General features: G+C 36.8%; 1 protein-coding gene across 1 annotated transcript in view; it reads left to right on the forward strand.

Moving 5' to 3' along the window:
* The first annotated feature begins 2,491 nt into the window (after positions 1-2,491).
* LOC126814591 (N-acetylgalactosamine-6-sulfatase) overlaps positions 2,492-17,544 on the forward strand; it is a 36,982-nt gene continuing 21,929 nt past the window's right edge. The window contains exons 1-3 of the mRNA XM_050539844.2: positions 2,492-2,702; positions 10,329-10,452; positions 15,123-15,197. Coding sequence (XP_050395801.1) covers positions 2,601-2,702; positions 10,329-10,452; positions 15,123-15,197 — 301 coding nt within the window. The 5' untranslated portion in view covers positions 2,492-2,600. The remainder of the gene's footprint in view (positions 2,703-10,328; positions 10,453-15,122; positions 15,198-17,544) is intronic.

Here is a 17,544-nt window from a genome sequence, read left to right on the forward strand (position 1 = left end):
CTCTTTGATTTGGTAGATGAAATGACAGGTGACAAAAAGCAGACGATGTCCATTCTATGTTAAAACTTATTCGGATTATGAAATCAAAATCGTGTAAACTGGATCCCATTCCCACAACTCTCCTCAAAAAGTGTATTGACTACCTCATTCCTCAAGTAACTTCCGTTGTTAACTCGTCCCTCCAGTCCGAAGTTTTTCCAGACATACTTAAAGCGGAAATTGCAAATTTTTAAGTTATATTTTTAAAATTTATTAAAATAAAGCCTGAAAATAGATGGTATCCATAAACAGTCCTACCGTGTTAAAGAATAATCCTATTAATCCTATAATTCACTATTGCCAGCTGAGAAATTGGCAAAAATATCATTTTCCTCTTCATTTTCAAACGTTTGAATATCGCTACTCCATGGTGGAGAAGAGAAAACAAGGGAGGTAATTGTGTTATTATTTCCTGTGTAAATGAAACTTAAGTGTGAGAATGACACCTATGATCGTATAATTGTGAGTTGACAACCTATTGAGCAAAAGACATAGAAATAATTACGTTTTGACTTTCTTAGAAAATTTGCAATTTCCGCTTTAAGGAGGCAATAGTTCGCCCTCTTCTTAAGAAGACAGGGCTTGATCAAAACGAACTCTCCAATAACAGACCGGTATCGAACATTCATTTAATGAGTAAAGTTATCGAGAAAGTTGTTTTAACCAGTTGCATATTCATTTATCGTGTTTTAACTTGTATTCAAAATTTCAGTCAGCATACAGAGAATTTCACAGTGTTGAAACGGCACTAGTAAGAGTTTATAATGACATTTTAATATCCATTGGTAAGGGAGAAGGAATAGTTCTGGTTCTTTTAGATTTGACACGATCGATCATGATATTTTATTGTCACGTCTTAAATCGCGTTTTAATATTTTTAAATGCTGTTTTAAATTGGTTACAATCGTATATGAGAGGTAGGACCCCAAAAGTTTGTGTAAATGGTTCTGAAATAATATGGTGTACCTCAGGGGAATGTTTTATGTCCGATTTTATTCACTCTATACTGTGCCCCCCTAGAAGATATTATTGTACGTAATGGCCTCGATTTAATGCTTTATGCCAATGATACTCAACTTTATCTCAGGGTTAAAAATGTAATAAATAATATACACAGTGTAGAACCAGCGGCTGCCAGGCACGATGCGCCCACATTTTGCAAGAGATGGATAGAGATCAAGCTAAAAACAACCGAGATTTTTTGTACAATCAGGGGCAAAAATCCAGAAAGTTATGGTCTGAAATGAGCAAATGTTAAAAGGGACTGAGATCTTTGGGATATAAATATATGTTTTAGGTTTCATCAGAATCGGATACAAATTGTCACCTATGGAGGGCCCACAACCTTCGTATTGCATACTTTTACACAATTTGCGCACAAAGAGCGACCATTTTGTCGGACAGTTTCATCTCGATTTTCCCGAAATTCGAATTCAACCTTCATTATGGTGGAATGGTGAAATATTTAAACGGTTTTTAAAATCGGGAAAAAAATTTTATGACCTCTAGAGAATCCGCAAGCTAAAAATGCGATTTTTCGAACAATCAGGAGCCATAATCCAGGAAGTTACGTTCGGATATACGCGATTATCAAAAGGAACCAAGATCTTAGTGTGTAATGGTGATATATTCACATGTTTTTTTGTGTTTTTTTTTAAATCGGATAAAAATTGTGCCCTCTACATGGACGGCAAGCTAAAAACGTGATTTTTTGTACATTCAAGGGCCATAATTCAGGAAGTTACGAACCGATACGCGCGAATATCGAAATGAACCAAGATCTTTGGGTTATAAACATGTATTTCAACTCTCATCAAAATCGGATAAAAATTGTGACCTCTAGAGGGTCCACAAGATTGATATACCCAGATGCTATACACTATTTGCGTACGAGGGCGGCCTTTTTGTCCGGCAGTTTTGGCCCGATTTTCACAAAATTCGAACTCAATAAACATTACGGTGTAACAATAAGGAGGCAGCACAGTCACCAACCCAGATCAAAATGGTGTTTGAGAGGAAATTGAGAAGACACCAACAGAAGCAGACCTGATCCACGCAGTTCAAGCTATTCCAACTGTAGAATTCTTATAGAAACCAAACTGTTGTTAGCAACAACCAATTATTAAAAAGATATGTGGAGGAATCTATGGACCGACAAACTGACAGACTAACTGACTGAAGAAAAAACTTAATAAGAAAATGAAGAAAAAAAAACAACATATAAATGTATTAGATCTATGTGATGATGTAATAAAATGTATTATTTAATAAATTGTTGATATCTCGACTCATGTATTAAACCAAACAAAACTAAGTTGGGATGAGTTGTCTTTTATCTTGGGATGAGTTGTCTTCTATCTTGGGATGAGTTGTCTTATATTGGGATGAGTTGTCTTCAAATGAGTTGTCTTTGGGATAGAGTCTGGATAAACAAGACTGTGTTAATCACATGACAGTCACGGGGCGGTTTTGTGGTTGAAAGCTAAAGTAGAGATACTTTCAAAGTTGACAGGATCGGGGTTATTTATTTAGGAACCACTACCAGGCATTAGCGCCATAATATGTCTTCCTGTTCAGTATGCCTTGTTGGCTTACTGCTTATATGCTTGTCAACAGAGCATATAAATGCCCGACCAAACTTTGTCATTATGCTGATGGACGATGTAAGTATTTTTTTTATTGATTGATGATGATATAATTTATAAATATAAAACTAAAAGTCTACTAGTAGTAGTACTTGAGTAGTAGCATAAAAAAACCCCCCAAAACTTTGAATACGCTCTATTTAACTGTATATTCATGTATAGTGGAATCATAGCATATGTTGAAAAAATATAATTTATAAATATAAAAGTAGTAGTAGCATAAAAAAAAACCCCAGTCTTGAATACGCTCAATTTAACTGTATAGTGGAATCATAGCATATGTTGAAAAATATTTACAAACGACTTCCAAACCTACTAGTGCCTTTATGTCTTCACAAAAACTATTGTTATATTTATAAATATAGTGCTATAGGGCATATAGGCCTACTCTCACATGATAATACTAGCTACGAGAAAGTAGCAAAAAACGTTGAGATACTTGTTTTTACATCCCACTTCTACCTCGTTGCCAGTGGCAACCTTTGATAAAACTCTCCTGTTTATTTCCAATACAGGCATAAAAGTATCCGTGTATCAGAAATGAACAGTACGCTTTCCAGAAAGAGTACTGTTCATTTCCGACAAACAAACACTTTTATACAAGCATTGAAAATAAGCAGGATGAAAACAAACGCCTAGAAAGTCATAAATTTTATTACAAATAAATTTCAACGGACGAACCATCCGCCGATGCACACTTCACCAGGATTGACCCACGTTGTGCAGTGTCCTTTACATAACGTTTAATATAATTGCAGTCCTCTACGCCAGGGACAAGTTGTTTTGACGATGTGGTTGGCTTTATGTTCACCGACTTCGTCAAAACAACCTCGTCTTTCAATACGTAGTGCAGTCTAAAAAAACATGTGACTGTTTTACGCTCAGGGTAACGCAGCAAGACGCATGTGTAAATACTACTCAGGTCATTTCTCTTCTTCGAAATCAGTCTACTCTGAAATGTAACGTGAGGCACAGAAAGGGATAAATGAAAGAGCAGAAAGTATTTGTCACATTTCGCTTGACATGACTCGATAATAAATACAATTTTTCACATTTCGCTTCACAATACTCGATAGAAATGTGATGTAAGTGACTTATTAGCACCTTTCCTCGGTGTATCGGTGAAGATCAGGACAGTTTTGGTCGGGGGCCGCCCTCGACCAAAACTGTCCTGATCTTCACCGATACACGTCGGAAAGTGTAATAATAACTACTACTTAACTACGATTGGGTGCCTTTAGTTTTAGTTCCAAGTGGCAAACTCAATTTCTTTATTAATGGATGTAACATCTTAAAAATAAGATAATTTTATACTATATTATGACTAATTGAATTTACAGAGGCCAATGTAGTGGCACAACTATCGCCTAACTCCAAATTTTCGAGTTTAAATTAATGAAGCGTTGTTTTTATCCGACATACACCGTCATACATCTCTCGTTTAAAAATGGCGTTTCTAGTGTAACGGCTTAATGCCTCGATTTTAAATATGATGATTTATACCCTTTTCAGATAGGATTATATGCTTAATTGTAGTTGGATGGGGCAGAAATGTTATAAATAACAATAATCAGTCATTGTTTTGATGAGAAATATTGTCAATTTTGCTTACTGAGGTCCTATGTGATTTGCGTTCGACTTTGCTACGTGGAACTATATAGCACCATCTCTTATCTCGAAACACGGAATGTTGAGAGATGAGTTTTTATTTTATCTAATTATATACATGGATGCACTATATAGAAAAACATTTCAAAGAACTAATTGCTACCCTACTTTATCTATGAACTCATAAGTAAGTATGGAAAAGTATGGAAAACTTTGATGTTGCTTAACTCACAGGCTAGAATAGCACAAAAATGCATTTGCAGTGACTAATTTCCAAAATTTTCTCTGGGAGGGCAAGTCGGACAAGTCCCCCATACCCCATGACGATTGATTGATTGTTTGGGATTTAGGTCAGCCACACTGAAGTTGCTGCATTAAACAGGGAAACGATTCTGCGACAGTTAAATTTTCAAAATTTTCTTCCAGCGGTCATGTCTCTATGGACTGTAAGTGATTGCTTGTTTGATTCAAATTCAAGTCAAACACCTAAATTAGCCTATATTAGACCACTTTGAAGTTGCCGTGTTCTCGGACTAGAATAGCAGGAAAATGCGTTTTCTGCCATCAAATTTTCTTGGGGCATCCCTACGCAGTAAGCTCTACTCCTTCGCCTTCGCCGTCTGTAACACGTAATGCTTGAACTTAAACTACAAATCAGATCATCTTTATCTAATAAAAGTTAAGTTCTATCATTTTCCTCATATAAAACTAATGATATATGAGTTTGTGTAGTTATCCAGTTAGTTATCAGTAACTTCAAAGATAAGTAATCAATCAGTTTAATATTATTAATAAATGTCCTTGAAAAATGAACTACATGATGACATCATTTTTTACATCTAGTTTAGTAGTCAATAATGCCGTCACCATTGCCACCAGGCATGATAACCTAACAATGATAACCAACTGTGATTGGTAATTTGGTATCCATGTAAAGACATACTCCTCGCAGTGTTTTGTTTGATTGGACCAAATCCCAGTTAACATTGCTGTAATTAAAGCAAATTTCTGTTCCAAATTATGACTGGTCAATAGTACGATTAACAACCAATACCTAACTGCGTAACAAGATCATTTGAGTTTAAACAGAGCTCCAGATATGTTTACATTACATTACATCACATCATGAGTATTAGGCAAATTCTGGGTGAAAATTTGACGCTTTGTTACATAATTTAACACGTAGGCCGCCACTGTCGCATACATTTCTGTTCCGATGCATTGCACAATACGTCTTGCACTCGAATTACGTCTCGAACTATATTTGTCAAGTGTAGCCATAATCGGGTGAAAAAATCAAATTCTAAGCCAATCAGAAACCATAAAAGCAAAGATCGTCATAGGTCAAGGGTCAGTAGCCATAAATAGACCAGTGAATACCTTTTATGAGACGGAACACGTTGGATTGTTTACCTTTGTCTGAGAGAATTTTTCTGCAAATATGCCGGGATTACTGGATAATACCACCTGTTAAATGTTGCATTGACACGGTAAAGACGACTTACCCCTAATCTGTGGCATAAATATGGCCAATAATTGGGAAATAGCACCAATGATTGAATGAATCTTTTTGTCCCCCGCCTTTCGAAGAAAGCAGGGGACTATTAAAATGGGTTCGTCCGTCTGTCTGTCTGTCCGTCTGTCTGTCCGTCACACTTTTTGGGACACAATAACTCTCTTCCTAATTGAGCTAGAATGTTCAAACTTGGTGTATGTGTTTATTAGGTCAATGCCTTGATGGAGTTCGAAGATGAGCATTTTCCGCTTAGGGTAAGCAGAGATAAGCAATTTGATTGGTTGATGCTTTGGGACACGATAACTCTCTTCCTAATTGGGCTAGAATGTTCAAACTTGGTGTATGTGTTGATTAGGTCAATGCCTTGATGGAGTTCGAAGATGAGCATTTTCCGCTTAGGGTAAGCATAGATAAGCAATTTGATTGGTTGATGCTTTGGGACACGATAACTTTTAATTGAGCTAGAATGTTCAAACTTGGTGTATGTGTTTATTAGGTCAATGCCTTGATGGAGTTCGAAGATGAGCATTTTCCGCTTAGGGTAAGCAGAGATAAGCAATTTGATTGGTTGATACTTTGGGGCACGATAACTCTCTTCCTAATTGAGCTAGAATGTTCAAACTTGGTGTATGTGTTGATTAGGTCAATGCCTTGATGGAGTTCGAAGATGAGCATTTTCCGCTTAGGGTAAGCAGAGATAAGCAATTTGATTGGTTGATGCTTTGGGACACGATAACTTTAGTTCTAATTAAGTGAGATTGATGAAACTTGGTGTATAGTTTCATTACAGTAATACCTTGACTAAGTTTGATAATGAGCATTTTCTGCTCAGGGTAAGCAGAGCGATACGCAATTTGATTGGTCGAGACTTTGGAAAACAATAACTCTCCTACTTTGATTGTCCCCCGCCTTTCGAAGAAAGCAGGGAACTATTAAAATGGGTTCGTCCGTCTGTCTGTTTGTCTGTCTGTCCGTTCCGCTTATGGTAAGCAGAGATAAACAATTTGATTGGTTGATCTTCGAATTGAGTAAATGTTCATGCTTATTGTCCCCCGCCTTTCGAAGAAAGCAGGGAACTATTAAAATGGGTTCGTCCGTCTGTCTGTTTGTCTGTCCGGTAAAGATATACTGTTTGATTGTTCAATACTTTGTAAAAGATAATTTGTGATAAATTTATATGTGTCCTCTAATTATTTTCCTATTTCGGCGGGGGACATCAGCCTCACTGTTGGCTTGTATTTTCTGGAAACAAGTATTTCTTCAAAACTATTTCAGTGAATGAAACAATATCCAAGAGAGATATATACTTAATACAGATGAAAACGATTTTGGCATGCTTGAAATACTAGTTCGGTCTTATAATTATATATAAAACAAAAATAATAATACCATGTGATCTGATCGATACAATTAATAATAATTCACCTTCATTAATTTTACTAGTTTTATAAAAAAGAAAACAATAGACTTATTATAAGAGTATAGAGAGAGAGAAATGGGGTTTAACTTCCACTCGACACAAACTAGGTAATTTTGGTTCAATTTTATTCCAATAATTCGCTTGCGTGTAGTGGTCTTTAGCAGTGGGAGGAAACCGGAGGACCCGTAGAAAACCCATGAGGTTGGACAGGCAACCCTTCTCCTTGTCAAGTACAACCGTGAAATCTAAACCACGCCAGTGGACTCAATGACAGACCTTATGATACAGCGCGCATATGCTACCCCTTCGGCTACCCAACCCCCTATAAGAGAGTATAAGATTACATTTATTTAAAGAAAGAAATTAAAAAAAATAAACAAATGCAATTATATAAATTTCCTCGTACACAACAATACCATACACCACTAGTATTAATGAAAAATGTATATAATAATAATAATAACATCATCATTTTTTAAAGTGTATTAAGGTTCTTATATTCACAGAATACATGTATTTACACAGAGATCAGGTCTTGTGCCCATAAACACTGTACAAAATTGAAAGATATATACCAACCAGTAAATAAAAGTACATATAAGAGAAAAACAAACAGTAATTACCTAAGTAAAATGGTTCTAGTAAAATGAATTAGAAATGAAATGGTCTAATGAAGATGGGCTTATACGCCATACAGTGTGCTATAAGGCAAATTTATATCAAATTACAACTGCCAAGGGATCTTTTTACGTGCACACCAATGTATACACGGGACCTCGACTAGACTGCTGTCCTCGTGCCTTGTCAGCCCCTCCGCCTGCACCACAGACAAGGGAAAACCGTCGGAAATGAATTAGAATAAAAATAGTAAAATAAAAACATATAGTAAGCATAAAGTGACAAAATATAATATGAAAATTTATTGACATGTACAGTACATTTAAGTAAAACATATTTAAAATATGTAATATTTAAAAACCGCTTACAAAAATACATGTATACAGGTGTAGGCCTACATAATTTCATCAATATCATCATCACTATTAAAATCAATGTCACTGTCAGCATATGTTTGGCTGTCAGTTTTATATTCGAACAATATACACAAAACCATACAAGAAAGTTTTCACTTGTAAGAAGTACATCTATTACTGATCTATCTGCAAAAGTGTAATGCAGCTTGATTTACATTCACATTGAAAATTTTGTTTGGTGCTTGATCTCTAGTCACCCTAACCCTGTCATTTGTTCAATAGAGTTTAACAAGAGGGGTTTAAATTTCCACAGCTACAATCAGGCAACCAGGGAGGAATGCGCCAGAATATGCCCCCTTTTTAACTGGTGATGCAAGGGCAGAAATAATTCTTCATACATATTTTTTTCAAAAAAAGTAAGTGCACTTGTACCAACTCATCTATTTCGGTTCTAATTTTCTCCATAACATGGGGGTTGGATGGCCGAATTGTTAGCACGTGCGCACTGTATCATAAAGTCTGTCATTGAGTCAACAGGCGCGGTTTCGAATCCCCTGTTGTACGTGACAAGGAGTAGGGTTGTCTGTCCAACCTCGTGGGTTTTCTCTGGGTACTCCCGTTTCCTCTCACTGTTAAAGACCCCTACGCGCAAGCGAATTATTGAAATAAAAAAAATTAAACCATATGTTAGTCCCAAAATGACCTAGTTTGTGTCGAGTGGACGTTAAACCCCATTTCTCTCTCTCCATAACAACTTGGGTATGAGTACTGCACATTGTATTTCACCTCAATAATGGTGACACAGTCTTAACCATAATGGTCTTTCTGTCTTTGACTGAGTGGACTTCTCAATTGGTCTGAGTGGTCTTGGGCAGAGTAGTCCTTGGTCTGGGTTGTCATGCATTTAGGAGAATATCTTCATCAGCTTGCATTTGCAAGAAAATGGGGAAAATGTTAAGATATGATCCGATCCCCTTAAACAAATTAACCAGACCTATTATTTATTCTCTTTCTGTTTTTTTGCTGCTTGTTCTTGTTTCTAAACATCACTTTCTTCAACAATTTAGGAATCGTGATAATGTTTCATACACAGTTTTGTTAACGTTGGTAACGTGGAATGTGAGAAGTAGTAAGTAGCCTCTACCATACCCCAGTGAGAGTTTTGTCTTCACATTCCTGCCTGGAGTTCTGATTCAGTTTTGTCCAGCAAATCGGCATTTGTCTCCGGCACATTTCCATCTAATTTGATCCACTGGATAGCACAAACCTTAAATTTTTCCCAGCTTGTCGCAGTGAACGGTTTTAGCTCAATGTTTTAACAAAATGTACACGAAGTATGCAGTTTTACTTGAGCTATCTTTCCACCATGTACCGTTAATAACAAAACGTAAACAAATAGCAGGTGACCTTTCACCACATGACCTGTTGAACTTTTCGTCGTGTATGTTTGATTGACCAATTATGTCACGTGATCTGTTTAAACCGAGTCACCGCTAAATTCAAATACCATTGCACATTGACAAGTAAGCCCATATTTAATTTACGTTTTCTATCAAACGTCAAAGAATTGATAAAAGAAAAGTTGTGTAACAATACAAAGTAATACTAGAAGAATTAGATGATGTAGTTTTTTTTTTCACCCGAAAGTGGTCGGGACGGAGAAACAGAAGCAAGCCAGCTAGAAATTTCACACCACGGCCTATATGACTCAAAAAATTTATTACGCCCAATTAACCAGTGCATAGCAGAATATTGCAGAAAAAGATAATTGCGTGACAAACGAAGCTACAATGTAAACAATACTGCTTGGAGACGAACAATACTTTCGCTGTTTTTAATGCCTTAAATCACTGTCCAAAGTTTTAGCGAAGACCCCAGATTAAACGAAGGGCTGTCATATTGCTGTACTTAGGAGAGCTTTGATTGAACAGGAAGAATAGACACACTTCCTCAAAAGCTTAAGTATCAGAAGTCTATCCAGCAATGGCCAGAGAGGGACGTCTCGGGCCAATGCTTCAGGAATATGTGTGAAGAAGGATATATGAGAGTCATTGAGCGTCATATTAATTTCAGTGCACAATAAAGTCAAACTTTTTTTTTAAGATATTGATTTGTATTTATTGTAGATGGGATGGGGTGATCTAGGAGTTTATGGAAATCCTGAGAAAGAAACACCAAATCTTGATGCTATGGCTGCAGAAGGAATGTTGCTTCCTAATTTTTATTCTGCTAACCCATTATGTTCACCGTGTAGGTATTTTTTTATACGCCCACATTTTCATGTGGACGCATATATTGTCGTCGCCCCTGTCCCTCCGTCTGTCTGTCTGTCCATCCACAATTTGTTTGTGGACACTCTACAGGTCACAATTTTTATCCGATTTTGACGTAACTTGAAATATAGGTCTATCTCCTAAAGATCTCGGTTCCCATGACTTCATGGATTATGGCCCCTGATTGTACGAAAAATCACGTTTCTGGCTTATGGTCCCTCTAGAGGTCACAATTATAATCCGATTTAAAAAAACGTTCGAATATATCAACGTTACACCGTATTGTTGGTTGAGTTCGAATTCCATGAAAATCAGACCAAAACTGCCAGACAAAATGGCCGCCGCTCGTACACCAATAGTGTAAAAATATGGTATGTCAAGGTTGGGGATCCTCTAGAGGTCACAGGTTTAATCCGATTTTGATGAAACTTGAAATGCATGTTTATAACCCAAAGATCTTGGTTGCTTTCGATATTTGCGCATATCGGATCGTAACTGCCTGAATTATGGCCCCTGATTGTAGAGGTCACAATTATTATCTGATTTACAAAAACGTTCGAATATATCACCGTTACACCATAATGTTGGTTGAGTTCGAAGTTCGTGAAAATTGGACCAAAATGGCCGTCCCTCGTACGCAAATAGTGTAAACATCTGGTATATCAAGGTTGTGGGTCCTATAGAGGTCACAATTTTGATGTGATTTTGAAGAAACTTGAATTATAACCCACAGAACTTGGTTCCTTTCGATATTTGCACATATCGGATTGTAACTTCCTGAATTATGGCCCTTGATTGTACAAAATTTAGAGGTCACAATTTTTATCCGATTAAAAACAAATATCACCATATATTTATATGGTAAATATATCACCATTACACACTAAGATCTTGTAGTCCGATTCGGTTTGTTACATAATTCCCATCCGTCCACTTTTCGGGTTGAAATCGTGGAATAAGCTTTATTTTGAAGGTTTTGATGTTTAATGACAAAAAACCAATGTTGACATTTTTTCTGAGTTGGTCTTCCGGGAGGTCATTATTTGAAGGTAGCCATTTTGCGATAATATTCCAACTTACTTTTTTATTTTCACCTTATTTATAATGTTCTCGACATATTAGCTGTGATTTGGCAATGTATTAATATTGGCAGGGGTCGTGACTCAGATAGTTTTCCATCACATCATATATCCAAAATGGCGACCATTTTTGGCAGGAAAATCGGATGATGTACTGATTTTCATTAAGTAGTAGTGTTTGGTGTCAATACATATGTTTTCAGGGGCACAGATTCCATTTCTAACAGTTACGACTGTGTAGAATGATCACATGTTCACCTATTTTGCATATGTCAAAGATGGTGGCGATTTTTGGCGGGAAAATGGGACGGTGTGCTGATATTGTTTAAGTAGTCACCTTTGGTGTCAATATATATGTTTCAACGGCACAGATTCTATTTCTGCCAGTTACAACTGTAGAAAATGATCACAAGTTCACCTATTTTGCATATTTCAAAGGTGGCCGCAGTTTTTGGTGGAAAATGGGATATGTGTTGATATTGATTAAGTAGTGGGCTATGGTAACAGAATATATGTTTTCGGGGTGGAGATTCCATTTCTGTCGTTTACAATTGTGTAAAATGATCACATGTTCACATATTTTGCATATTTCCAAGATTGCGGCTATTTTGACGGCAAAATGGGATGATGTGCTGATATTGATTAAGTAGTCATGTATGATATCAGGAAATATGTTTTTGTGGCGCAGATTCCATTTCTGCCGTTTACAATTGTGTAAAATGATTACATGTTAACATATTTAGAATTTGGCTGCCATTTGTGGCGGGACCTTTCCTAAACACATTACTGAAAAGGTTTCTGAATCCAATTCTGCTATGTATAAGCTTGTAACATGTTCCTGGAAGCAGTGGCGTGTTTTACCAAATATGTATATTATCTGACAATGAAAATTCCTCATCCAAGTTGACCACTAATATCGATTTCCCCGGAAAATAGCACATTTACTTGGTCGATCGCGTTGTAGTAGTTGGACTCAAGTCTGATTTTAAGACTCGGTGGCGTCATCGAGACTTTCAGTTTATGTTGTCTGTCAGTTATAGATACAAAATTAACGATAGTTAAAAATTTGAGAATTAATAAATTAATAATAAATTAAAAATAGATCAGAAATGTATGATATACAAAGAAATAAAAACAAGGACTGCAAATGAAATAGTAATACCTGCTATAAGAAACCTTCGTGGCATAGATTATATTATCAACTGACCCCAAGCTGCAGGGGAGAAGTCTTTGAGAGGAATACTGTTGCATTGGAAAAACAAACTATATCACCACTTACATGACAGTGTTACCCGTCATTTATGACATCTCTGCCATCACTATTGAAATAACTGGTGCCAGTGATGTCAAAGTAGCCGGCCACATGCTCGTTCCACAATCGGCTTGGAGGTCAGTTGATAACATAATCTATGCTATGGGGGCTTCTTAGCAAGTATTTCATTTACAGCCACGTCCCCACCACGCTCAACCACGTTGCCGCCAGGCTGAAACGAAGCTCCTGGTCACATGCTTGCTGTATATATAGGGAAGATACTGAACATTGTCCATCAGCTCCAGCTTAGCGTCCAAAGAGGAAACATCAAAAAAAACCTAAAAATTGTTTTTGATTGCTTGACTTTTGATTGTTCTCTGCTTTGAAAGTTAATGAGAATGTAATAGGCGTGGCGACAGAGCGTCTTACGCCTGGTAGGCACGTCACGGAGTGTGGTGAGATCGTATCCCGATCTGACTGCCAATGGCGAGATCATGGTGGGAAGACATTGCGCATAGCCATGAGACTGTAGCAGGCACTTGGTTGGTCGTGGCAGAAACATGATGGTTGCGTGTCAATTCTTGCCACGTTTACTGGCACAAGCCCAGCGCTTCCGTCGCGCTCTCTTTCCTTCATGCCAGGATACCGAATGAATGGGCTATTCTTTCCCAGGAAAATCGATAACAGCTCAGTGGTCATCTCAGATAAGGAATTTTCATCGTTGGATAATATACCAAATGGGTACGACACAGTACCGGCTTTCAGGAATGTACTACAAGCTAATAGTCTACTTAGCAGAATTGGACTCAGAAACCTGTAAATAACAACAAGTAAATAAATGATAATAATGTATTTAGAAAACGTTCCGCATTCTTGGAAATATGCTAAATTGGTGAACATACCATCATTTTATGCAGTTGTATATGGCAGAAATCGAATTTGCGCCCCCGAAAATATATATTGACACCAAAGACAACTGCTTAATCGAAATCTGCACATCGTTCGATTTTACCGCCACAAGTGGCCGCCATCTTGGAAATATGCTAAACATGTGAACATGTGTTTATTTACAAGGTTGGAAATGTCAGAAATGGATTCTGTGCCTCCGTTAACATATATATTGACACCAAACACTACTACTTAATCAAAATCTACACATCTTCTCATTTTCCCGCCAAAAATGGGCGACATCTTGGAAATATGCTAAGTATGTGAACATGTGGTCATGTTACAGGGATGTAAATGTCAGGAATGGAATCTGTGACCCCGAAAACATATATATTGAGACCAAATACTACTACTTAAAGAAAATCAGCATATCGTCCGATTTTCCCGCCAAAATGGTCGCCATAGCTTGGAAATATCTTCATGAAGTGATGGAAAAAATCTGAAATATGGTCATGACCCCTGTCAATACTAATACAGTGCCAAATCACAGTTGATATGTCGATAAGATCATAAATAAGTTGAAAACAAAATATAAGTTGGAATATTATTGCAAAATGGCTGCCTTTCAAATAATGGCCTCCCATACTATGAAGACCTTCTCAGAAAAAATGTCAACATTGGTTTTTTGTCATCAGACATCAAAACCTACAAAATAGATATTGTTCCATGATTTCTACCCGCAAAGCTGACAGATTTACATTAAGGATCGGACTATGGTTCCTTCTGATAATCGTGCATATCCGAATGTAACTTCCTGGATTATGGCCCCGGATTGTTCGAAAAATCACATTTTTAGCTTGCAAATTCTCTAGAGGTCACAATTTTATTTTCCGATTTTAAAAACCATTTAAATATATCACCATTCCACCATAATGAAGGTTGAATTCGAATTTCGGGAAAATTGAAATGAAACTGCCCAACAAAATGGCCGCTCTTTATATGCAAATTGTGTAAAAGTATGTAATACGAAGGTCGTGGACGCTCTAGAGGTCACAATTTTTATCCGATTTTGATGAAACTTAAAATGTATGTTCATAACCCAAGTATCTCGTTTCCTTTCGATATTCGCGAATACCAGACCATATCTTTCTGGATTATGGCCAATGATTGTACATAAAATCACATAATTGTTTTTTAGCTCATTCTCTGTCCATTTCTTGCAAAATGTGGGCGTATCTTGCATGGCAATCGCTTGTTTAAATGGTAATGTACATGATTTGTTTTATAGTTTGAGTAATTTCACTCTTCGATACAGAATTTAAGTTTTTTCATATTCTGACTTTTAAATTTTGATACACATAAATAATTTGATATTATACGATAAACATAGTTGATACCGGTAAATAATTTTTATGTTACATTTTTTAGCCAGAGCATCTCTGCTGTCAGGGCGTCTACCAATCAGAAATGGTTTCTATTCAAACAATGCACATGCTAGAAATGGTTAGTGAATATTTATCATCTAGATGTTCCAGAATTTTCATTTATTTTTTTGTAATTTTCTAATTTAGCTGCTGCCAAAAAGCAGAGTTTGAATTGCACCCTCCGAAGGATGGAGATTAAAATTACGATAGCATACAGAATTGTTGTCCATAAATCGGTTAAGTCAGTACACGTGGGAAGTGCCCAAAATTAATACCCTAGACATGACACATGGAAGCAGTCACTCAAACAAGCTTGAAAATGGCAGGAAAAAACAGACCAGCCCTTTGAGTCCCGCTGCTGTTGAACTAAATAACGACTATTATCCGCTGTGGCACTTGAATTGTGAAAACCGTGTGAAGTTCACAGTAAATAAGCATAACAGGAGTAACCACAAAATCACATTACGAACACTACATCATGAATAATTGGAAATTTTCACTTTACAGTCACCTCTAATGATTTCCTGTAAAATTACTCCAGCCAAAGATATGAAGCGCCCCCTGTGAAAAGTAAACAGAGTTATCTACTGTTGTATAAATGTCGCTATTTTTTAAAGAATGAAATCTCAAATCTGGAATATCTTGATAATACTGCATCTCAGTTCTTTCAAAACTGTGTATAATTATTTACCAGGAAATGTTAAACCATATTATTTATTATAAATGACATAGTCAGGTCCTCAATGTCGGCTTTTTGGGTAGAAATTGTGGATCAAGTTTTATTTTGAAGGTTTTGATGTTTAATGACATTAAACCAATGTTAACCAAAGTAGGTCTTCATATGGGAGGCCGTTATTTGAGGGTAGCCATTTGATAATATTCCAACTTATTTTTTTATTTTCACCTTATTTATAATGTTATCTACATATCAACTGTGATTTGGCAATGTATTAATATTGGCAGGGGTTGTGACTATATTTCAGATTTTTTTTCCATTACTTCATGAAGATATTTCCAAGATAGCGACCATTTTTGGCAGGAAAAACGGCCTATGTCCTGATTTTGATTAATTATTAGTGTTTGGTGTATATATATATGTTTTCAGGGTTGGAGATTCCATTCCTGACATTTACAACCTTGTAAAATGATCACATGTTCACATACGTTGCATATTTTTAAGATGGCGGTCATTTTTTACGAGAAAATGGGATGATGTGCAGATTTTGATTAAGTAGTAGTGTTTGGTGTCAATATATATGATTACAGGGGCGTGTACTCCATTTCTGACATTTATAACCTTGTAAAATGAATACATTTTCAGCAATTTTGCATATTTCTAATATTGATGCCACTAATTGTGGCGGGAAAATCGGACAAGGTGCTGATTTTGATTAAGTAGTTGTCTTTGGTGTCAATGTTTTCAGGGGAGCATATTCCATTTCTGCCATATACATCTGCGTAAAATGATCGTATGTTCACCACTTTGGCAAATATTCAAGATGACAGAATGTTTTCTGAACACATTATTATCCTTTATTTACTTGTCATAGTTATTTAGAGGTCCAATTCTGCTACGTAGGCTATTAGCTTGAAGCACATTCCTGAAAGCCGGTGCTGAGTTGTACCCATTTGGTATATTATCCAACGATGAAAATTTCTCATCCGAGATGACCACTGAGCTGATATTGATTTTCCTGGGACTGAAAATCCTATACACTCGGTCTCCTGGCATGAAGGCAAAGCAGCGTGGCAAGAAATTGACATGCGCCCATCATTCTCTTGCCACAACCACACCAAGCTCTTACTACGCCCAGCGCGCACCACTCAAGATCTTACTACACTCATGGCAATCCTCTGGCTACGCGCAAAGTGTTCCCACCATGATCTTGCGGTTAGCAGTCCGCTCGGGATACGTCCTCACCACACTCCCGTGATGTGCCTACCAGGCGTAAGACGCTCTCTTACCATGCCTATAGAGACTCTGCCATGGCCACCCCAATTACCTTTTCAAAAGTTGTAAGTCTCACATTTTTAACCATCGTTAATTTTATTGAGGAAATTTCATTGTTGGATAATATACCTAATGGGTAAAACATGGCACTGGCTTCCAGGAACATGGTACAAGCTTATACATAGCAAAATTGGATTCAGAAACCTTTTCAGTAATGTGTTTAGAAAACGTCCTGCCACAAACGGTGGCCAACTTGGAAATTTGCTGAATGTGTGAACATACCATTATTTAACGCCTCCGAAAACATATACTGACACAAAAACATAACTACTTAATCAAAATCAGCACATCGTCCCATTCATGTTCCCCAACACAAATAGCAGCCATATTAGAAATATGTAAATATGTGATCATTTTACACAGTTGTAAAGGGCAGAAATGGAATCTGCACCCCCGAAAACATATATCCTGATAC

This window comes from Patella vulgata, chromosome 3, assembly GCF_932274485.2.
Source record: "Patella vulgata chromosome 3, xgPatVulg1.2, whole genome shotgun sequence".
Taxonomy (NCBI): Eukaryota; Metazoa; Mollusca; class Gastropoda; family Patellidae; genus Patella; species Patella vulgata.